The 23222-nt window shown below is 48.9% G+C and overlaps 1 protein-coding gene across 1 annotated transcript in view; it reads right to left on the bottom strand.

The window, feature by feature from the left end:
- The window catches only part of ITGA1 (integrin subunit alpha 1), a 139317-nt gene that overhangs the window by 33026 nt on the left and 83069 nt on the right, over positions 1-23222 (bottom strand). Inside the window, exons 8-15 of the mRNA XM_054575364.1 lie at positions 22336-22484; positions 18773-18923; positions 13768-13933; positions 11427-11500; positions 10583-10727; positions 4087-4229; positions 2926-3069; positions 1651-1908 (exon numbers count right to left, since the gene is read on the bottom strand). Of these exons, the coding sequence (XP_054431339.1) occupies positions 1651-1908; positions 2926-3069; positions 4087-4229; positions 10583-10727; positions 11427-11500; positions 13768-13933; positions 18773-18923; positions 22336-22484 (1230 nt within the window). The remainder of the gene's footprint in view (positions 1-1650; positions 1909-2925; positions 3070-4086; positions 4230-10582; positions 10728-11426; positions 11501-13767; positions 13934-18772; positions 18924-22335; positions 22485-23222) is intronic.

The raw sequence follows: 23222 nt of genomic DNA, 5'->3' as shown, positions 1-23222 counted from the left end.
GGGCCGGATCGTGCACATCCCCACGCGCCATGACTGCCACCTGTACTTCCCGACTTAGTTTTGGTTCCAGCTGATGCTATTTTCACAGAGCCCCATGGTAAGGAGACAGGACAGACAGATAGTCCCTGAACTTGGGGTTTTCTCATCCTCCTATTTTCCACTTACAAATGATCAATGAAGAAGCCAAATAAGACAAACCAAATGGAACATTTTTCACGCCTAAATGTGTGTGGCTCATTGGGGTCCATTTCCTTATTTTTTTTTCCTCCCACAAGCAAATCAGGAGACACCTGCATCCTTGGTTCTAGACGAGTTCACCCTGTGTGATTCGGGGTCAACCCTACATACAAGCAGCACCTCGGGCTGCCATGGAAATGAGGGAGCCTATCCTCGCTTATCCTTGGGAAAACATTCTGCCAATGATTAAAGGAGCTCAACTCTAACATTCTTTGTTGTTGTTTAAAGCTGTGTCTTGATTTATCACCATTTTACAAAATCGATCGCTTATGACAACTCTATTCCATTTATCAATAATTTAAAATCCTTCCTTTTTTTCTTTTTTTATGGCCAATGCCACTCCACTAAATCTGCAGGGTCACTGCAGAAGGAACACAGTGGTAGCACCCACGGAGGAGACTTGTCCTGCACAGCCGGGCTCCCTCATGCCCCGGAATTCCGGGAAAGTGAATAGTACTGTGCCCGTGGACAGAAACCAACCACTGGGTAAACGGGTAGCGGTGGCGGCGCTGCCCGCAGGGGGCGCCCTTCATTTTGCTGTTTCCCGACCAGAGCCCTGGTAACTTCATGAAAAGCTCAGCCCAGCTCCTCCACACACGAACCAGGTGTGAGAATCCCGCTGAGCACAGCATGGAAGAGAACAATCAAAGGTAAAAGGAATCCATGTCCCGATTTTCTTTTCTTATACAAACTACCAACTAGTGAATTCCATTTTATTTCTAAGTAATTGTCCACTGCTTAACTACGGTTACTTAAAAACGATAGTGTTGTTTTTCTACTGCATTAAGCACTTCTGGAAATTTATATTTTTCTCGTATAGGAAAAAAAATTACCCTTGTGGGTTAGAGCCATTAATTAACAGTAAGTTTAGAACAGGAGCAACAGAGACCCCCTGCAGGTTAAGTCTAATTATTCAGATGGGTTTTTTTTTCCCAAGAGGGATTACTTATGAGATAATGATAAACTTTTGGAAACTTAAATTCATTTGCTGAAAATATATTCCAATTTAATTCATAAGTATGAATGTAACAGTTTTATTATAACAATGTGGATCCTGGCTATAAAACCGATAATCTCATCTTTATTGGCACAATCCTCTAACTGGCGTTCTCTCGTTCAGAGAGCGGCCCTCCCTGCTTTGGATCAGCTGTACTGCACCTGTCCGCCAGCGGTGTTAAAAAGTGCTCCTTTGTTTTGGGTGCTTTTGTTTGTTTTTTTACCGTTTCAAAAAATCAGGTTATGGAGACCTGCGACACAACAGGAAAAGCTAGATAAAAAGATGAAATACAAAGTAATTCTTCTCTAAAGATGAGAGAGAAGCAGAAATCTTCAGCAGAGTCAGCAGACAGACACGCAAGCGCCCAGGAGGCCGCCCCCGAGGCCTGGCGTCGACGGGCCCCCGCGCGGCCTCACCTGCGCCGGCTGCCCCCGCAGAGTCCGGCCGCTGCCGTGGAAGATGTACACGGCGCCCGCGTGGTCGTCCTCCAGCGGCGCGCCGATCACCACGTCGTTGAGCCCGTCCAGGTTGAGGTCTTTCACGGCCGCGATCGCCGTTCCGAAGCGGGCCCCGCACGGCTCGTTTTTGTTCTTTTTCGTGCACGAGTTGTGCTTCAGAGCCGAGCAGCACGTCTGTTTAACCGGTTCCAGGCTCATTTGATATTCAAACCTTGTCTGGCAGAAAGAGAAACGGCCCGTTTACGGGTGCCCACCGCGCCGGCCGCCGAGGGGGATTTTCCAAGGGCTCACTACATCGGCGCTAGTAAGGCCACTTGGACATCAACTGCCGCCACGTTCGTAAAATTTCTGAAACGCTCGGCCCAGCTCAGCGCCAAGCTAGAGAGTTTAAAGAACAGATCATAGACGTGAGGGAAAGACGAGTGGAGGATTTCAATGGATTCCTTTTTAATGCAACTGAGTGTATAACTCACAGCATTTTTTTTTTTAAAGCAAAAGAGCTGAATTTTGAAATCCTCAGTTCACATCACTATCCTTTCTTCGTGCAACAGTGCGCTTGTTTGAAAGTCTCTACAGACTCTCTCTTAGAGGGAAAATTTACTCTGTTCAAAAGCAAAATTTTCCCAAACCTGTCCAGAGTGAAAACAGCCAAAAGCTTAGGGAAGGCCAGGAAGTACTAGCAACCATGGACAGGAACACGCTTTCTGGGGAAAAGGGGAAAACAGTACAGGGAACAAAAAAGGTGATGGGAGGAAGCTCCCCAACACCCCCCCCCCCCATAAAACCTCTTCCAGTGAAGAAATGGAGAATTATTGTACCTAACAAATGTCTAAAGTCAGGAGCGGGAGACAGAATCTCAGCCCAGCCCAGCGCAGCATCCAAAGACCAGGGCGGTGCGCCCAGGGTGTCTGCGGCCACTGCTGTGAGATCCCCCGCCTCCCCGGAGCGGTCACCTCCAGGCCAGGGCCCATGAGTGGCCGCCTGCGACCTGACTTGGCTGGTCAGTGAGATTTATATTGACTTTTATCCTATACATTATGTTTAAAAAAAAAAAAAGTTCACATTTTCGAAGCAGAAACTATCCCATAGCTGGAACTACTTCATTAGAATTCCTGAAATCTTCTCGGCTTCCTTTTCCAAAGGGTGTGAAAAATGAGAACTACCTTACTGAGCTGAAATTAAAAGGAAGGGAGAGACTCCCCTGGCAGGCGCCGCCCTTTCCGCCCCCATTACCTGATTCACCGCGTACACGTACACTTTCCCTTGCTCCTCCTTCTCGGAGCCCATGAACATCGGGGCTCCCACCAGAAGGACGTCAGTGCGAGAGTCTTTATCAATGTCCACTGTGGTTAAAACGCTGCCGAAGTAGGAGCCGATCTGGGACACAGAGAGATCCAAACAAACGGCCTGATGACCACCAGAGACTCTGGAGGAAGCCGAAACCCTGCATTTCCTGTGCTTAGACCAATCCGGGGGCCCGTGAGACTCGGGCGGCGCAGGACGGGAGCGACAGAAACGGGTGCCCCCGAGAGCTCGGCCGGCGCTGGCGGGAGGCTGACGACTAGTCATGTGTCACCTGGAGGGACGGCCGTTGGAGATGCCACAGCCCGAGAGAAACGAGTCCCTTTAGATGCCCCCCCACCCCTTCTTCTCCACTGATCAGAAGAGATCAGTCACACTGCCGTGATGTTTTCTTAAAGGAAAGGAAACGAGACAAGCAGCAGAAGGCGTTTGGACAGGGTTCCAGGGCGCGCGTACGTGTGGCGGTGTGAACGCGGGCGCTAGCGCACGTCCTGGGGGGCTGACCCGTATCGCGACAGGGAGCGGCAGGTTTCACCTTAGAGTCCATACTGCCGAATGAGATATTTTCCAGTTCATAGGCTACAAATAATTTCCAGTTGCCCCCGGGAGAAAATGCTGATTCTCCAGCCTGCCATTCAATGCCTCCCACCAGCAGGGCCCAGTCTCCTCAACTGGCCTGTTCACTGCTCCTTCTACCCGCTTCTGACTTCCCTTCTAGACGTGCCCGATTTCATCCCTTATCAAGACCTTTTGCACCCACCTGAGCTGAAAACCACCTTTCCACCTCCAGAATGTACGGCCTGATCCACCGTCAACCTTACCCCCTAATGTTTCCCCTCTCTTTTCTGGCATGTGTGTTTGCACCCCTATATCTACGGCTGTTATCAGTCCGTCTTGGCTCCATCCCCACCCAACTGAAGTCTTCCTGAGGCGGAGGACCCAGGACCCGAAGGCCGGGCCCACTCCCAGCGGAGGTGAAATGCCGGGGCGGGGGGACGGGGTACTGGTTTTCTTTCCAGTTTAGGCAGCAGGCAGTTAAATGTACACAGGCAGAGTAAGAATGGATTAATTTTCAATAACCTCCGAGCTTACCTGCTCTCCACGGAGCGTCTGGAGAATCCTGACGTTCTGACCTTCCATCCGGTAGATGACGACCTGGCCTGTGTGGTTGTAGCGGGGCTGGCCCGCGAGATACAGCACGTCTCCGGGGACGGTGGCGGAAGTGACTGTGTACCCTGACATAGGAGAGACACCAGGGATGTGCGCTGACCCCTTACAGCCTGCACCCACTGAATCCAGAGCCCCTTCCGGTGGTTGGGAGAATCACTTTTATGTTTTTACACAGATCTCCTTTTTTTTTAAAAAAAAAAAATAAATGTGTGTATATTTAAATGCAGATAAGTTTGTTTTCATAGAAGCTTTTAGTGTGCTCTCTGATTGGCTACCACAAGTGCTTTGTCCTAAAAAGGTATTTTTCCCCCTACCTCAGTTTTCCTTTGTTTAAAGGCACATATAACAACGATGACAGGAAAAGAAATTAACTCACAAAAACTCTTGCCATTGCAATTTAACACTGTGTAATAAATCATTTTTTTTCTCATCTGGACAGATGTGTCTCTGTGCTACAGAAATTAATAATTTTAAATAATTGGAATCCTAGCAAATGCAAGACTTTCCCGTGTTGTGGCCTAGGTGTTAAATTGTACTGTTAAATGCTTGAAGCTGGTTTCTCTGAGTTAAAGCATAGAGGTGTGCATTGTACCACAGGATCATTCCCCGACAGAATGGTAACATTTAGGTGGTTTTAATTTTTGGGTATTATACTTAAGCCTGGAAAGATATCTTTCAATATTTAAGTTTTTTCTTCCTTTTGGATTTTTTTGATGATAAATTTCAAGGACTAGCTTAGTGAATACAATTTTTAATGGTTATTACAGTGTTTGGCAAATTGTTTCTGGTACATTTGTACTAATTCCATGAACAACTACTAAAGGAGAGAAGAGTTTTCTTCAAACTCTTCCAAATGCTATGTATCATTACTATTATTAAGTTGTGGATGTTCTAGAAGATGCTAAACATAATCTAATAAAAGTGACTTGCTGTGATTTTAATTTGCATTTGTTTGATTTAAAGTGAGCTTGGCTCTGGCCAGGTCACTTGGTTGGCTGGAGTGTTGTCCCAGTACACCAAGGTTGTGGGTTCGATCCTTGGTCAGGGCACATACAAGAATCAGCCACTGAGTGCTTCGATAAATGGAACAACAGACTGATGTTTCTCTTTCTCTCAAAAATCAATACATTAAAAAAATTTAAAAAGTCAGCTTGAACAGCTTTTCATGTTTAATCATTCCTCCTTTTAATTGGGCTTTCATGCCCTTTAGGATTTTAAATTGAATCTTTAAAACAAATTATTACTAATTTCTGAGTGAAGAATTGTATTTTTGTGTCTCTAGATAACAGAGCTAAATCAATAAATAAAAATGATGCCCATCAGATGTCAACTGTACAGAAGGAAGAAGTGTTCTAATAACTCTCACCATCCACCATGGGAGCAGAAAGCAGATTATTTTTGAAAATGTCACAGAATGGCATTTCTCACTGAGAAAAAGATCATATTGATAATTTACCTACCAAGTATTTCAACATAAGGTCATAGTTCCACTTTTTTCCCCTCAATATTTTGATAAGGAAACAGATTTTTGTACTAAAATGTGTTTTATTCTTACAAGTAGTGCTAAAGAAACATAATTCCTCCGGCCTGCCTTCCTTATGAATATTTTTCTCACATTCTCATTTCATCTTCCTTTGAGTGTCTAAAACTTATTATACATAGCAGACTATTCTTTTCCAGACCATAATGTGCCACATTTCTATGTCACTAACTAGACTATTGCTTAACAACACAATGGTAGGGTCATGTTTACGCGAAAGTAAAACGGAGATGGGACGCCGCTGGGGCTCATGGGGCACCCGGCTGGGAATCGGGGGCGGGAGGAGAGCGCGTCCGGGGACCCTGCCTATTTTTTTTTCCTTTTAATTTTCAGAATGAGAGATGCAAACTAATACAAGGACCTTTAAAAATAAGTGTGAACTATGCTCGAGGCTTATGGTTGCGGATGGCTCAGAGCGCGGACTCTGATGATCGGCACCTGGCAACCACCGCCGCGTATCAGCGGGACCTTCGCGGGGACCGTCCCTGGTGGCCCCGTAGTCGCTGCTGAATGGAGGCGGGGGGGGGGGGGGGGGGGGGGGGGTGGGGGGCGGCGCCTAAAGACAATGCAGAGGGAGGGCAAAGAAGGCCAGGTGCGGGCCCATGTTAATGAGCGGAAAATAAGTATAACGTTTACACTTACTATCGCTCTCAGAAAAGGAAAGGAGAGGAAACGGAAACGGAAAGGCACGAAATGGGAAGGAAAACTGCGGGCGCAGCCTGCGCGTGGGCTTCCCAAGAGGAAGCGCCGCCAGCGGTGCCCACCGGCCCCCAGGAAGCGTCCTGGCCGCGGGCGGGCGCCGGCAGGTGCATCGGCCCGGGCGCCGCCTCTGCCTCCCATCCCTCGGTCTCGCTGGCGCTGTCTCCCTGGGTTAGAAATCGTCGAGCTGGAGGAGGGGCCCGGAACAGGCTCTGCGGTGATTCTCGCCGCGAAACACGCTTGCCAAGCGCATATGGGGCCGAGGCAGTTAGTCCCTGGGTTACTGCAAGCAGGGCCCTGGCTGTCCCCGGAGCGGCCCCAGTTCCTACTTCTTTCTAATGTTGCTCAGGATGGGATTTTTTTTAACAGAATATTTACCTCTTTGCTTTCTCCATAATCTTTTCCATAGTCTAACAACTTGCGGTCCTGATAGCCCCATGCTCCAGCTCTTCTTAATTTGCAATCCACACCAGGAAACATTTCAGAAGCCTCATTTCAGATTTAGAATAATATGTTGAAGGGAAAAAAAGCTGTTTTTCTCCCCTGACCTCCTTCCCGGGCGCTTTTCTATCTTAAAGGAAATCTTACATATACGAGTGTTAAGCTTTATATTGGCAAAATGTCTTGTGACTAAGCTAACGAAACGGTTTTTGAAAACAGAAAAAGCATCATGTTAGCACAGTGTAGACAACGTACTCCCAGACTTCCTTTCTGAGCAGAGGGGACTCAGATATTATGGTTGCTCTGCTCTGAAATGAAGGTTCTCTTAGTTTTTCCTTGCTTGCTCAGGTATCTTTGTGAATTCTGTAGGTCTGCTTTATGCAGCCATTAACCCAAGCTTTTTTGGAATAATAGATTGAGGATTCTCTAAGAATATTTGTTTATCAAGAATTTAATCATACAACAACAGCGTAGTATACCAAAAATCCTGTAATGTTATTAATTAAAATGGGTGAACTTCCCCTTTGACAATGCCACACACATCCTTGTGGACTTCCTGCAAGGTCTTTAAGTTTGTACACACTCAATACTAATTCACAGTGGTGCTAAGGTCAGCTACTGTTTGTATTATATATAATACGCACGCATGAGCTTTCTGAGCTTTCTATCACTGCTGTGACAAATTACCACAGACTGGGCGGCTCAACACCTCTCGAATTTATTATCTTACGAAGTTAAAAGTCTGACCTAGGTCGGCCTGGGCTGGCATCCCCGTTTGGGTGGGAAGGACGCATTTCTCTGCTCTTTGTGGCTTCTGGACACCACCTACGTGGTCTTTTTATCCTAGAGCCAAGAGGGTCGCCTCTGACCATTTTTCCAGTCCTCCTGGAGCCCTGCGGCCACGTCCAGAAGAGCTCCTCCGAGCTGAAGACCCCGTGGGATTAGACTGAGGCTAAGTGGGTATCCATCCCATGACAACGTCTTCTCTCAAAGTCCTTCGTCACATCTGCACAGTCCCTTTGCCAGAGCCCAGGCCTGGGGATTAGGACACGCACGTCTGTGGGGTCATTCGCCTGCCTAGCACCACAGCGCCTGCGGGAGGAATGGCTGCTGTGTAACATTCCATATCACCGAAACGCTGGACAGCGCCTGTGGAGTGTTCACTCTCTGTCAGGCACGAAACTAAGCACCGTACAGGTATTACTTACAATCCCCACCAATCCAAAGTGTACAGACATATATATTATTACTGTGCATATGCAGGAATTATTTCCATATTAGAAATAAGCAAATTGAAGCTTTGAGGACTACAGTAACTTTCCTAGAGTCATAGCTAAGGGCTGCGTCAGAAAACAAACCCAAAGCCTTGTGACCTCAGCGCGTCCCTGGACCCCCAGTGCCCTCGTCCCTGGAAGTCTTGACTCTCACACGAGCAGCTTTATAATCTTCACTTTTATGGGTGCATAATGTTCTGTTAGGTGGATTTACCATTCACGTAGCTCTCCCCATATTTCCTGACATTTAGGATACACCATTTCCCCCGGCATCATAAATAACATCACAAAGAAAAGCATTGCTCAGTGGGTATTCTTAAATAACTGGAGTTTTTTCACAGCTTAGAGTCTGAGAAGTAAAACTTCAGGGTCGATGTGGTGTGAACGTTTTTATGGCTCTGTATACACACTGTCAAGTGACCTTCCCGAAGTTATGCTAATTTATATGCCACCATTATTCCTGAGAATAAATGTCCCATGATTCTTCCAGGCAGGATGACAAGGAGCCTCAGGTTTAACTGGCTCTTGATTGCAAAGTATCTCCCATAAAACAGTCCCATAGAATCTTAGAATATGATGAGCCTTTGGAAACTGTCTAATCTAACCCTGTCTTGTCTTTCAGGCGTTCGATGACACAGTGTACTTCACACTACCAGCGACTGGTTCATGGTTGTCACCGCTCATCCAAAAATGTAGCTTCTTCAGTGCAGGGACAGACGCACCTTGTCTACCTGGTTATCCCCTACTAATACTCCGTGTGTGGCACCCTGCAGTCGCCTGTAATTTATTAGGGCCTCCTTGGTCAACCCAGAATCAGGCATTCGGTGTCGTGAAATGAACACTGGAATCAGAATCAAGGGACCTACATTCTAGCTTCAGGTCGCCACAGGTAGTTGTGACATAATTTTTCTATTCTTCAGTTTCATACTTTGGAAAATTACAGGTTTACTTTATCCTCTTTAAGATCTCCTTTAATGCTAAAACTCAATATGCATTTTAAGCCCAATGACTTCATTTTACGTCACAATCCTCCAAAGAGTTAAAAGACATGCAGGTGGACCTTTGATTTTCTAATAATCATTTTCTTCACATTTTGGGGGAGAGGGACAGGCAGAAGCCGATTGTTTCCAGACCTGTATCCTTCAGATAATCTTCCGTGGACACACCTCAGTTGGGCATTTTCTTTTGCAATGCGTGATGCTTAGAACAACACACGGATCTTCTAGCTGCTCTCTAACCAGGCCAGAAGCTGGTAGGACTTAAATGAGAAATAGCCCAGACTCTCAGGAGTGCATGTCAATGTGTCTTAGGGGGTTTCAGTGCTCACACAATGGCTGCCGCGTACCATTATATATTTTTATTTATCTAAAATTCCCTAGGACTTGTATTCTTCTTCACTTTCGTTGCCTTCACAGCTTTAACATGTGCCCCCGGGTTAGGAGATGTATGGACCTACCAGTAAACGCCTGGTACTGCCTTCTGGAACAGGAAGAAACCAGGAGAAGAAAAAGGCTCGCCTCCAGGACGCGAAGGTCAGGAGGAATGGCGACGTGCTAAACCACCGGCACGGGGGGAGCTTGTTTCCGTTGCCCCTGCAGCCCCAGCGCCAGGAACCATGCCTGGGGCAGAAGAGGCACTTCCAGAGTCTTTGCCGAGTGAGTCAAGAGCTGGGGAGCCAGACCTAGAGGGTCCTTGTCATCGTAGGCCCTTCCAACTGTTCCCTGAGATCAGTTAGTTATAGACGAGGCCAGGGTAGCCCCTGGGCCGCCCCTGCCTGGTACAGGTCTAGAGAGAGGTGGTTTCAGACACACACCTCCTCATTCCAGGCACGTCTGTGGGAAATGAGCCGATGTCGCGTCACTGGGTTTAACGTCAACATTTGTTTTATCGAATAGAACTATTAAAGAAGTAGCCATGTGGCAAAACAATTAAAATTTTTCTTTTCCAAAATTAGGACCCATTAAAAAAATCCTAATGAGAGAGGATATTTAAGAGACTATGGAGAGTCAACAGTAATATATTATACACTTAAAAATTGGTTAAAAGAGTAAATATTATGTAGTTTTTCTCACGATAAAATAAAATAGGAATCTGAGTTTTAGGGTATCAGCTGGCTCAAGGTTTCCTATTCTAGCCTCATTTCCTGTCCACCAGGTGCAAGGCTCTTCTTGAAATTAAAGAGACTACCAGACACAGGGAGACCTCAGAAAGGGCACACGGCAGGCTAAAGCATTCGCAGCACCAGACAGCACTTCTGAGGAGGAAGGGCTCCCGGATGCTGTTATTCTGACTGCGGCTGCTCGGAGACCCGGAGACTTTCCCAGGCCCTGCAAAACCACTGACTCTTGGCTGTGATCTGTCTGCACCGTGTTAAGCAAGCCAACATAAACATAAGCAAACAATGCTAAAAACAAAAACAAAATTAAAATCCAGTCACTTCCAATGCATGACGTCCCACTCTTACCTAGATAGGAAGCGAGCGGTTCGCTCTTCTTGGTGGGCTCCGCGTTGAAGGTGGTGTTTGGGGGGATTACGATTTGGTTTGCCTTCTGCATGACCACCGTCCCGTTCCAGTCGTAGGCTCCTACGGCTCCCAGCATGACCCACTCCTGACCCAGAAACAGAAAACAGTGCTGTGGCATCGGTTGTAAGAGCAAACCCTTACACAGCACTAAGCACGCGACAGGAGCCCCTCCAAGTGCTGAAGGCCCAGGAACTCGCGTGCCCCTCGCAATAACCGTGCGGGCTAGACCCCAGTATCGCCACCTCCAGGTGACAGAAGGAGATGCGGAGGCCGGGTAAGTGCCCGGCCCTGGGCTCCAAGGCACAACCGCGCCCTGAAATGTCATTGTGCCTCTGCAGGGACCCTGGTGCCTGTTCTTTTGCCAACGACAAAGGAAAACGCTTGCACATGTTAACCCTGAGAAAAAGATCTGTTCTGTACCATTAGCAAACATTCCAAATGAAGTATTTCACTTCGCCAGATGGAAGCGCTACACAAGGTGGGCCTCAAGCAGATTCGCAATTATTGCGGCGATGCAGCGAGCTGGGCGGGGAACCTGCTTTCCGACTGGGTCGCTTGCGGGTGCCATCCTCCTATTTGGATTAGAGATGTCACCACAGCTGCACAACCGCGCAGGCCGCTGACCGCAAGTCACACGTGTGATGCCCATGCCTGGGTACCGGTTTGAGGAGGAGGCCTCAAAAAGTATGTATTTCATGTTCTTGAAATATATTCGTGAACTGTCTTTGATTTTCTTGAAATAAAAAAAAAAAAAAAGCTTTTCATTTTCAGGCGGTCAACATACCTGTGAGTAGTGCGCACTGAAGCCGGTCTGCGACATTTCCATTTCGAAGGACGCCGCTGACTGGTCAGCCGTAGCTGCGATGTGGGAAAAGGAACGCCCGTTACACGCTGCCCACTCGCGGGAGACAGAGACCCGTGTGGCCCACGGTCTTCACCAGCCAGAGCTCCGACACCCTTTTCAGGCGCGTGTTCCTGAAGCCAGGACTCCCAGGCAGGGTGGGGCGAGGAGGGACGTGCGCAGGGCTGTGCAGGCTCCTGCTCCCCTGCGGGGGTCGCTGGGACACCCCGTGCGTGCCGTGTCCCTGCACACTAGCCTGCTAACAGGGCCCGAGGACCTTGACACCCACAAGGCAGGAGCCACAAGTCCTTCAGTTGGAGACCTCTGGCCCTGGCAGCTCTGCTGAGACATTAGCCCAAACCCACCTGGTCCCTCCCAGGCTGAGAACACTTCATTCGCATTTGAAAGAGGTTTCTCGATTCTACCAGCCCAGCCAGTGCATCTGGCTAGAGATCCTCTCAGCACCCTGCTGAGATCCCGCAAAGTCCTGTGCCTTCAGCACTTGGAGGTCCCGCTGTTTGATAAAGGGGGTGCAGGTTCTGGGTTCCTATTTGCTCTAATTTCCGCCTGTGGGTATCCTGCACAGATCAGGAGGGGACTTTGTGACCGGGCTCTGGGCCACCGGCCATGTACTATCATATACGTCTATTTTTTAAGATGCTGCGCCCACTTTGAAGCCCTTTACTGAAATGCGGAGCTAACCCTGAGCGCTCCATGGACGTGCGCTCCTCCCAAAACATCCACCCCCAAAGCCACAGCCTCCTGAGGGGATGGATGCAATGGCGATTTTGTGGCTTTCCGTAGGGAGTTACTGATTTATTTGGCCTTGCAGATAAGTTAAAAATAGAGCATATTTTAAGGCTGTCAGTCTGTCCCTTCACTGAGGCATGAGAATAATCACATCTGTGGAATCACTTACTTACTAGTTATTTCCCGGCCTAAATTGGTTAACAAGCCCATCAGTGAGCTGCCTTTTTTATAGGACTAGCTTCAATGGGGAAATCAATCAAGAATTCAAATATATCATTTTAACTGCATGCATCGCCCTCTAATTTAAATGACTGAGGGGCACGCTAACTTTATTGGGAACATTTAAGTTCACAATACTTGAGGGTGAGTCTCAACCAGCATTTTTTTTTTTTTAATTGAAAGAGCAGAGACTAGAATGGAAGGAATGGGAAAATGTCAGAGGGCACGGCATAGAATAAGGGTTATTTTGTGAGATTTTGTTTTACACGTGTCGATGTGTGTGCGCTGGGTCACGAAGCAAACTGTTCCATCGTGGGTCAGTGTCAAAAATGTCAGCGAGCCATCGCTCTAAATCATTCTCTTTCCTTTCTGTGCGTTTTCACACTCTCTGCCTTCCCCTGATCGCCTGGCGCTCAGACGCGTCCACGTGTCCCGGTTACACCCCCTTGCGTTTCATCGTCGTGTTTCCCATTATCAGCCCATAGCAGGGAGACGGGAACGTGCTTTCAAATGTCCACACTTAAGATACAGAAATAACAGTCCTTCCGTGTGTCCTCACAAGGACGGGCACAGCTGGATTAGGACGGAGCCTAAGAGCAGCCCACGCGGGTGGTTTCTCATCCTGGGTGAGCAAAAAGGCTTGTTCGCCCAGTCTCCAGGTTATCAGAGAATGCGAAGGGAAAAAGAGGCTTTTCCAGTTTGCCTGACACGACAATAGTGAAGGCATCTCTTTTATCAGGAAAGATCTAGTTCCACAAGGTTCTGACTCGTTATCCTGGACAGCCAGTCACCGGTGACACATCAAAGACAAAGTCTGCAGAGAAGCAACATGACTTAGACAAACACAGTGAACCGGCATTTCACTGCCCTGAGACTTGAGGCAGGGTTCCTGGAAGACCTTGAACATGGGTAAGGAGCAAAGTAAGAGAAAAGAAGTGAACTAAGAAGTTACTGCCTAAGAGCAGTCCCATAGATGCCCTACATGAAACAAGGACAATAACAAAACTTGAACTAGCGTTTCCATTTCCTAACCACATGGGCACAGTTCCATTCTTACACCTGTCCCCTGACCGGCGTGCCCACTGGCTCTCACATCAGCACTGCCTGCCCTTACAAACACAGCTCCCAGCAGACACTGCTCTGTGTGAAATTGCCATCTATCTCAACGACAGATTCATAGAAAAGGACATTGTTCCATGCTGGCTACTGGATACAGTGAATATACGTTAACCATGTGGTAGGAATCAATAACACAGACCCGTTACAACGAGTTTGAATTATAGATGGAAGATGCAGTGAGGAGAAACAGTCATACCTTCCAGGGCAAATATCCTTTCTCCCAGAGCTTCCACAATGGTGACGAGAGCCAGTTCATCGGAGACGTTGAAGAAGTGCTTTTCAGTGGGCTCACTTGCAATAGATTTTATTTCCTCCACAAATGCTTCAGTGCTTAAATTTCCTCGGCTATAGCTGCCAAGGATCTGAGATGCAACAGAAATGGCAAGAATACATTTTAAATTCTATGCATTAAGTAAGGATCTCAAGCATCTTGTCAGTAAACAAGAGGTGGTTTAGTATCTTAGCATAATGCAATCGTTATGTACTTCCACCATTCTTGGCAGAATAATGACCAGAATACATGGATTCTTTAGGATTAACTGTTACACACTATAGTTAGTGTAGGAGAATGTAAGGGCGATCTTGTGCGTTTGTGAAAGTTTCCTCATTTGCGTTCCTGTGTACCTGTTTATTAACAGCTGCATCTTTAAAATCTGACTGTGCACAAGTAATGCTAGAGTTTCAGAATGTCCCTCACATTATGCTAGTTAGTGACATCACCACTTGCTGGGAAAGCAATTAGCAAGTGAGTTGCTTGACCTTGAACTGGCAGCTCTTCCTGAAAATCTTATCAAGGGGCAGTGTAATACATGCATATTTTAAACAGATATTAGACACAGAAGTAATCTAACTTGGCAATCTAGAAAATAAGCAATCGAGACTTCCTGTTTGAAACTAAATGCCCAAGACGGGGACATCCTTTTTCATAGAGAAGGGAGGCAGGAATTTTCTTTTATAGTTAACTACAATTATGTAGATATCCTAGAGGGTTTTCTCAAACATTTAGTTTATTTTCTAAAGTAAGGTTTATCAAGATATAATTTATATATGGTAAAATTCACCCTTTTTAGATACAGGGTTCTGAGTCTTGACAAACCTATCCCGTGTGTCCCCATCCCATCGGGAGCAGAGTATTTCCATCAACCCGAAGTTCCTTCTTCCCCTTAATCCCCCCTACACCACATGGAAACCACATGGACCACGTTCAGGGGGGCAAATGCCCCAATGATACACTTAAAGGATAAGTATGGAACTTAAAAATGCAATACAGGAGCACATGTTTTGAAGAAAAGGTAAGAGAAAAGAATTCCCATGCATTACTGTGACTTGCATCCAGTTTGAATGATTCCTCAACACAGGATAAAAATAAAAAGAAGGAGACATGTATTTTGGTCCTGCACCCAAGGGCCTCATAGCTTGTAGAAACATCGCCTTCCACGGAGGAGAAGAGAGACACAGTAACACATAAATGACTCCGGCTCCACCGAAGGCGAACCCGCGAAGGCCGGGCGCCGGGCGCTCTGCTAATGGCTGCTTGAAGCCCAGATTCAGAGCGGGGGCCTTGAGGCAGATTCATCAAACGTAAGGGGCACAGTTCACGTCCAGGTAGTGCGGGGCCTTTTGCGTGCGAGTGAATGGAATTCTAAGACGCTTTCCAGCTTCGCTAATTTTCCCTTGAACGCTGTAGGCGACTGGGTTTCACAGCTGGCCGGGTCCCGGCCGTTGTCATTTAAGGTTAGAATCGGAGCAGAAGGCAGGCTCTTGCTAGTGGCATCTGATACCCTCCAGCGACAAAGCAGCGCCCACGGACCTCTGTGCTCAAAGCCGCTCGGGACCCACGCGCCATCTGGGAGCTTAATGGGAGATGCTTGTGGTTTTCTCACAGACGGCTTATTGTTTTAGTGGTCAGTCCTTTTCGGGTGCTCACTCCCTGCCCCCCAAACACATCTCTGTGGTGGTCAAGATCAAATGGTGGGTAAAACTAGGCGGAGCAGGAGGAACATTCCCGCTGCTAACGGGCCGGCCCCCTGGCCGACTGGATCGGGGCGGCCTGCGTGGGCCCGGAGGGACATGCCAGAGTCTTCCCTGGGGACGCGCGAGACGGGAAGTAAAGCCACGGCCTCATTTCCTAGCTTGGCAGGGACTAAACGTATACATGGTTCACCCGGGGGAAAAGAAATATGAGTTGGGGAAATAACAAGTAATTATTGCTAACATGAAATTTTCTTACACATTCTTATTTATACTATTTTGAAGAGCAGCCTGATAATATATAATGCATTGATTAAAACGGGAAAGGAACTCATGATTTCAGGTTCTCCAGGAAGATTAATGCAATTATAAGACCTCTTGGTGACCAGAGGGGGCGCCAAGTAGGAATTATGAGCTGGGGTCCAGACAAAGGGAAGCATAGAGATGCAAGGGCAAGAAATACTAAACATGTAGCCAGATACCATGTAAAAGTGATAGAAGACACACTTAAAATTAAGAAGTCATCTGCTGATAGCTACCCTCTTTCCAGGGAAGTTTTCCTAGTCTGTTAATGCCGCCGACAGCTCCTTCAGTTCATGGTCTGACTCTACGACACCTGGGGTGCTAGACTGTACCCTCCGGGGGAAGCTGCGCAAATGACAGCAGCTTTGGTACCCAGCTGTCGGGGATGGGGGGCACCCCCAGGCTTTGCCTGCTGAGGAGCCAGCCATAGACTCTACCTGAGGGCAGTATCTCTGAGGGAAGGCCAGGCCTCATGGAGTTATTCTCCACCGTGGAAGACGTTGAAATAGTTACAATAACCAAGGAGGTAACCATGAACAATAATTGTCAAAAGATAATTGACAGAAGTAAAAGAAGGGTAAAGAGAAATAACGATTGATTTTGTTCCATCTTGTACCCCAAATGAAAAAGTAACTGCTGTGGTCAGAGCCCAGCGAAGGGTCCGGAAGGAAGGCCGGATGCAGCCCTCGAGGTTCTCCCACTGCGAGTCGGCTTCGCGGTCTGTGGGGGAATCTCTGAAGGTGTCTGCGCAAGGAGGTCACGTAATCTGTCTCTGAGACTCCTGCTAGCTCTACAACGCTATGATTTCATTATTTCATGCTTGCACACTCCTTGAGATGAAGATCTTAAGAAAGAAAGGCTGGCTGCCTGGCCTGTGTTCCGGTGCTTTTATAGTCATTATCTCTCCGATTCTTTATCTGGGACAGAGGAGAAGAGAGACAATGTGACCCTCTTCTGCAGATAAAGAAGCCAAAGCTCAGAGCCTTGAGTAACGTGTCCACTGTCCTGGAGCCAGAGCTCGGCAAAGGCAGAATGAGAACAAAGGTCTTTCTGACTCTAAAACTTAGAGCCCTCTGCCCTTCCCCACCCCCAGCCTCCTCCTTATCACGTCTGGAAAACGAGTCCTCTCACTCAGGCCGGGGCGGGGGTGGGGGCGGGGGGGCGCTGGGGAAGGGGGCCGGCCTGTGTGTCCTGGGGGCAGCTCTGTATGAATGGGTTCTTACTCCCTGATTTCCCCTGTTTTGTCCCGTTAGCAATTCCAGGGCGCTGGGAAGTCCCTCCTGACTCCTCAGGCCTAGAGCGGGGTTTCCCTTGGTCGTTTACGGCGATGGCACATGCTGGTGCCTGCTCTGTGCTCCTGTGCTGGAATCGCTTTAGATCTGGCGCCAAATGCGCCGAGGTGGGGAGACTGGGGGCTTTGGGAGGAGTGGAGACAGGTGAGCACCGCCCAAGGCCACCCAGAGATCTGGGCAGTGGCAACGAGAAGCAGGCAGCCAGGCGGGGCCTGGGGGGAGGCGGAGGCACGGGGACCCAGGACGAGTGAGGCAGGTCCGGCCAGTCGGGGGGCTTGGCCTTGTGGGCTGTGGCCCTGGGGCCTGCCCCCCCTGCCTTCCTTGTTCACAAAAGGGGAAAATGCAAGCTGCCCTTGGGTGCCACGAGGGGCGGGGAATGGTGTGCAGGACGCAGACATGAAAAAGCCATTCTAAGTTAGAGTGTCAGGGAAGCGATCATTCAAATTATTTTCCACGTTTGAAAGGTCTCGTTTTCTGGATGTCCCTCACCATGGGGTGACACTAGGAAATTAAGTCAACCAATTTCATGGGACTATGAAGAGTCGAATGAGGAAAAAAGTCATCAATCAGCGGTATGACGTATTCAGACAGCTTTTCCCTGGATTTGCATCTTGAGAGACAAATGTGACCTGTCAGGAGTGGACTGCCCTGAATCGGAGCAGGTGCGCTCACAGAGGCACGCGGGCCTTTCTGTCGTATTCTCTGCATCCTCAGCAGCAGCAGGCCAGGGGGTCCCTGGGAACCAAAGGCAATGCCTTCTCTGGTCCTTTGCCCTTCTTGTCCAGCTTAAATGTAGCTCTAGGGAAAACACACGCTTGCAGCCGCTCTCTACCTCACTGTGGCCGCGCAGCTGGGGGCGTGGGTGGGGGGCCTGGGTCCTGCACGCGGGGCACAGACAACCGTGAGCGTCTCCCGGTTCCTCCCCGTTCCCGAAGTCGTGCTCAGGGGTGGCGTGTGCAGAAGGGCACTCGCACCATGGAGCCCCTAAGAGAGCCCTCCCGTAGGAGAAAGCTCTCCTGCGCCGCAGGGCAGACTGCCCAGGGCGGACAGAAGCCTGGGTGACCCGATGCTTCTTTCCTGCTGCTCAAAGAGTTGTGGGTGTGGAAATATCATCGCTGACTTTTAGGAGATTATTTTAAGGGGCATGTCCTGATTTTCCACCCTCCCACATTATAGGAAGAGTTATTAATCAGCAGGCGATGTTTACGTATTACCTACATGTCTTCAGTTCCCTCCCTCCCTCCTTCCCTCCTTTTCTCCCTCTCGCCCTCCGTCTTTTCCCCTCCCCACCCTCTCTCCTCCTCTCTTCTCTTTCCCCCTCCCTATTTCTGTCTCTTTCTTCCTCCCACCCCCGTTTTATCTTCTCGTGTTTTTCTCCTCCTTCCCCTTCGTCTTTCCTCATGCTCTCCCTTCCTTCACTTCAGTGACCGGGGGTCGAGCCTCTGGCCTGGGGCTGTGCTGGCCGCTGAGGACCCAGGGGGACAAGGCCCGATCCTGCCTGCACAGAGTCCACCTCCAGGGGGACACGCGTCTCCTGCCAACCTCGTCTGTGCGGCCTTCATTCACCGTCCCTGATGTGCACCCAGCGTGGGCGCCACACCCTCGTCTGAGAGCCCTCGGTGGCCGCGTACTCACAGCTATGGAAAACCGCTGAATATTGTCGTCCTCGCAGTCTTGGATGACCTGACCCAGTCGGTGGTTGTCATGAGACTCTCCATCTGTCACAATGACCATGACCTTTTTAACCCCTCTTCGGGCGCCCCGGGCTTCGGTGAAAGCCTCTTTCCTGAAACAGACAAAAGAGGAGCAAATAAAGCAGCACCCCACGGTGAGGCCGAGGCCGGCGAGAAGCAGGATGGGAACACAACCCAGGGAGCCCTGGGCTTTCCCTCCAAGGTCGACGCTGACGCCTCCAGTCCAGGCCAGGGACGATGCCCACCGTTTGCCCCAGTGTTAGGTTTACTGCAGGTGACGGGGAGCTCCCCCGTGTGCCAGTCGCCATCCATCCCAGGTGCAAGAGGCAGCCGGGCGTCCCTCCTTGGGCACTTCGGAGGGAGGGTGCGACGCGGGATCTTACCCGCCCTCCCGGCCGGGCCTACACTCTCTGCGCGCCTGCCTTTCCACTGCAGGTCTCTTTCTTCCGCTTTGGGCCACGGCTTCTGCTTTAGGACCTCCCCCCAACCCCCCAAACATACACACACCCCTACTCTGACAGGCGGAGAAGAGCTTGGAGACGCACGGAGCAGGGCGAGGAGCGGGGAGATAAAGGACGAGTGTGCGGCTGCGCCTGCGGGCAGGGCTCTTGGGCCGGGGAGGGCGGAGGCAGAGGTAGGAATGAAGACCGCAGGCGGCGGTGTCTGACTCGGGGCAGGAGACGGGTACGGGCCAAGGGCGGCTGGAGGGGCAGTGAAGGGTTTGGCCTGAACTGGGTTTCAGGCCACAGGCTGGGGGCGGGGTGGGACAAGGTGGCAGGAGAGAAAGGAAAATGCTCTAATTGACCATTTCTGTTTGCTTCATGTCTTCTACACACATTCACATACTCACACACTTTCCCTCTCTCGGTTACTTTTCTTTTATTCAACTCATTTCCCTCTCTGTGGTCTTGAAGAAAAGAGGGCATTTTACTTAGCATTGAAATAATAAAAGGATCTTTGTATAATATTTTTCATTTTTTGGTATAAAATGCAGCCACCGCTGTACTGAATGGTCCATTTAAACATTTTCCTCTGGTCTTGAGAAAAAACCGCCGCCGTGTGGGCTAAGCCCAGTGAGCTCCTCTCCTGAACGAGCCTTCGGGACGGCCTGCGCGTGTGCGTAGCCTTCCCGCAGACCCGCGGCAGACCTGGGCGGGCGTTTCCCGAGCTGGGAGAGGGGCCCTGGCGAGGAGGGCGGAGGGGCTCGCCTGTGGCCATCTTCCCCTTCAAGGGGCTTAAAGCAAGTCAGACCAGGGAGTAACTCCTGCCTCGATTCTCTTTGATGCATACATAGCACTTTGCTGCACCTTTTATACATTTTAATTTTTTCCTGAAGTTTTCACAAGAAAAAAAAAATATGAGGAAAATATAGATCATGGGGAAATGGCATATCTCGGCCTCCTACACTATCCACGCAGGCTTCTGACTTCTTTCTATGCAGATGCAAAGGAGGAAACATGTGAAAGGCTCGTATTTAAATGAAGTTCCATATGAAGGTCATGAAACTCAGTCCTTTTTACAGTTCAAATCCCTAAGAGGATCACCATTGGAAGGTCAAGGCCACGCTGAACAGACACCAGCCGAGGGAGACGGTCAAAGGCCTTCCTTGGGGAGGACCCAGCGGCTCGCAGACCAGCGCTGGCTCTCCGTAGGGGGCAGTAGCCACGGGCTGACTCCCGGGCCCGCCCTTTCTGTCTCAAATGTCCTTAGCAAATTGCCTTTGACCCCAAATACCGCCATCCAGTGTTCTTTCTTTACATTAAACATGGACCTCCCTGCAGGCTTTTAAACATGCAAAAAGTCCCCAGAGGATCCCTTTCTTACGGATAAGAGAATCAAGTTCTTATGATTAAACATGTGAGCGTATTGAAAAGAAAGAACATTTGGGGTGCCGATAAGGGGACACAAAAATATTTTGAACTGGGAGACACTGAAAATGGAAGTAAAGGATTCTAAACAAATAAAAACAGTGTTTGCCACTGGACCTGCCTGAAAGCGATAAACAGCAATAAAAAAAATACGCTTATGTACAAGAAACTAACTTGAAAGAAGGCTAGGTAGTCATATCACGTGGAATTTTATTTACACACCAAGGTCAATGAACTCTGAGTCCCACAGCTAGACCCTTTGCGAGACACACAGGCAAAAGCCGTAAGGGATGCGGCATTTGGCGTAGCATTTATGCAGGAGCAAATGCAGCCAGAATACTTCTTCCATCAGTCTCCAAGATGAATATTCATTCTTCAGCGGCTGCCTTTGGAAAATGCACCGCTCCCTATAGGCTCCGCGCTTTCAAAGGGCACTTTGATTTGTGAGGCATGCGTGGTCACAGTTAGTCAATAATATGGGAGGCGCGTTCACGACACCAAGACACGTGAACACTGGGCCTGCACGTCGGCGATCCCACAGGCTGGTAAATGCAAAACACCCCATCTACGTGCGGTGTTCTCTTGGGCTCCGTATAACTAGAAACACGTGCTTTTCTTACATTTATGAGCATGTGAAATTAAAAATTTCTGAATGTCCAACCCATTCTTTGGAGCATCCATAGTGCTTATTGTAATCTCCTTAAAACTCTGATCTTGGCAGGCAGACAAAGGGCCAGCACAGGCGATTCGCTCTTGGGGACCAGGGGAGCGTCCAGGCACTGAGCCACTTGACAGAAGCATCCTTAACGCATGAAACTACTTACTAGGTTAGCAGTGATTTGGGTGGTGTTTAGTTTTTGTTCAGAAACATACTGGCTCTAATAGGGATGAAGGTGATACACAGCAAGAGGCAAGAGATGAAGGAGAAAAAAATGCGAAAAAGAAAAGGCACGGCAAGGAAAGGACAGTTTCATAGGCTCTTGCAGAAGGGCGTCCAACCACAGGGCAGGTTGCGAGCTCCGCAGGGAGGGGACTGCAAAAGGGAGGGAGGGGGGAGGGGACGGAGGGAACTTGGAGGAAGTAAGAAAGAAGAGGGTGCATCACAGATAAAATTCTTCCCACTCCTTTCAGTCTTCACACTGAGAATGATTTCCAATAAGGCAATTTTGAATTTGGCCTTTTGAAAGCTCTTGTTTGAGAATTTCTGTAAGCCCAAATCAGGCATGGTAAAATTATAGACATACTGAAACATAAATATATATTGAGTAGAAGTGGACTAACCATTCTTTTTTTTAAGATTAAAAATCCTAGAAGCTGAAAACAAAGAATGAAGGGGAAAGGTAGCCATTCATAGCCTGTCTTAGTCCCCAAGAACATGATGCAGTAGAATACCATGATTTTTTTTTTATCAATTTTCCATCAATTAAACCCTTGGAATAAAAGAAAAGATGTGAGGAGTGGTGAAATTATATTATAGAAAAACTTGATTCTTTAACTATTAGCTAATTTGCTGAATCTAGCTTTAAACAAGGTGGCTGGAACCAAGGTAAATGCTCAGTCAACGCTGCACAGGGGTAGACTGTGGACAGTTGTTTTTGCTCAGACTTTGACTTTGGTTGACTTTTTAAACATGTACCTTGCTGTGTCTATCCCAAGGGCTGTCTTCGTCTGGCGGCCGCCTCTCTGGACTATTTTATTGGCAGCAACAAGAACGTCCTCTGTTGATGAGTAGGTGTTGAGGTTGAACTCGTGGGTGACATTTTCTCCATACTGTACAATCCCAACCTGAAATACCAAGCCATGGTCAGTCATCGATCCAGCAATATGCCCCGTTCCAATTTCAATCAGTTTGAACATGTAGATCAGAGGTGATCCGTTTGAATCTTTCAGATGAGGTTAAAAATCTATGAGAACACAAATCCTGCTCGTTTGACAGCAGTAATTCCGTTCTTTGTGGACAGTTATGGCCTGAGGAACGAAAACAAAAGTGCTGCCGCTGAACTCCTCCAACAGCTGGCTTATCCCTGCAGCAGTTTTTACTGTAGACTGAGTGGGCCGCGGGGGGCGGGGCGCCCTGCCAGTCCCGGCCTTCATTTTCGGGTTTCCAAAGGAAGACAGAGATCAAACACGTGACCCTTCAAATCCACGGAAAAGCTGTTACCAGCAAGAACAAGGAGGGCCCTAACTTAAAACAGAGGCTCAGGGGAGGCCTTGCAGAAGTGATGTTTCAGCTGAGACCTTGCTAGGTGCTAGGAGGGCAGAGGCCGGCTCTGGATGGTGGCTGAGAGGCAGGAGGGGGCCCACGGAGGGGGAGTGGGCGGGAAGAAGCCGAGACGGGGACAGGGGAGGTGTGTCCAGAGAGCGGAAAGACGGTCAGCCAGCCGAAACCAGGGAACGCGGGCAGTGCGGAGCTAAGAAGGCGGGCCGCGTGCAGGGCTGTGCGGCTAGGGCGCGCCTGCTGCGTGCCGCGCGTGGCTCAGCTGTGGCTTCGCTTCTCTCAGATCAGTCCCTCTCCCACCCCCG

This window comes from Pteronotus mesoamericanus, unplaced genomic scaffold (assembly GCF_021234165.1).
Source record: "Pteronotus mesoamericanus isolate MK-2021 breed Mesoamerican mustached bat unplaced genomic scaffold, CSHL_Meso_final contig_29, whole genome shotgun sequence".
Taxonomy (NCBI): domain Eukaryota; kingdom Metazoa; phylum Chordata; class Mammalia; order Chiroptera; family Mormoopidae; genus Pteronotus; species Pteronotus mesoamericanus.
Note: the sequence above shows the minus strand (reverse complement) of the source record. Positions and strands in the feature narration are given on the sequence as shown.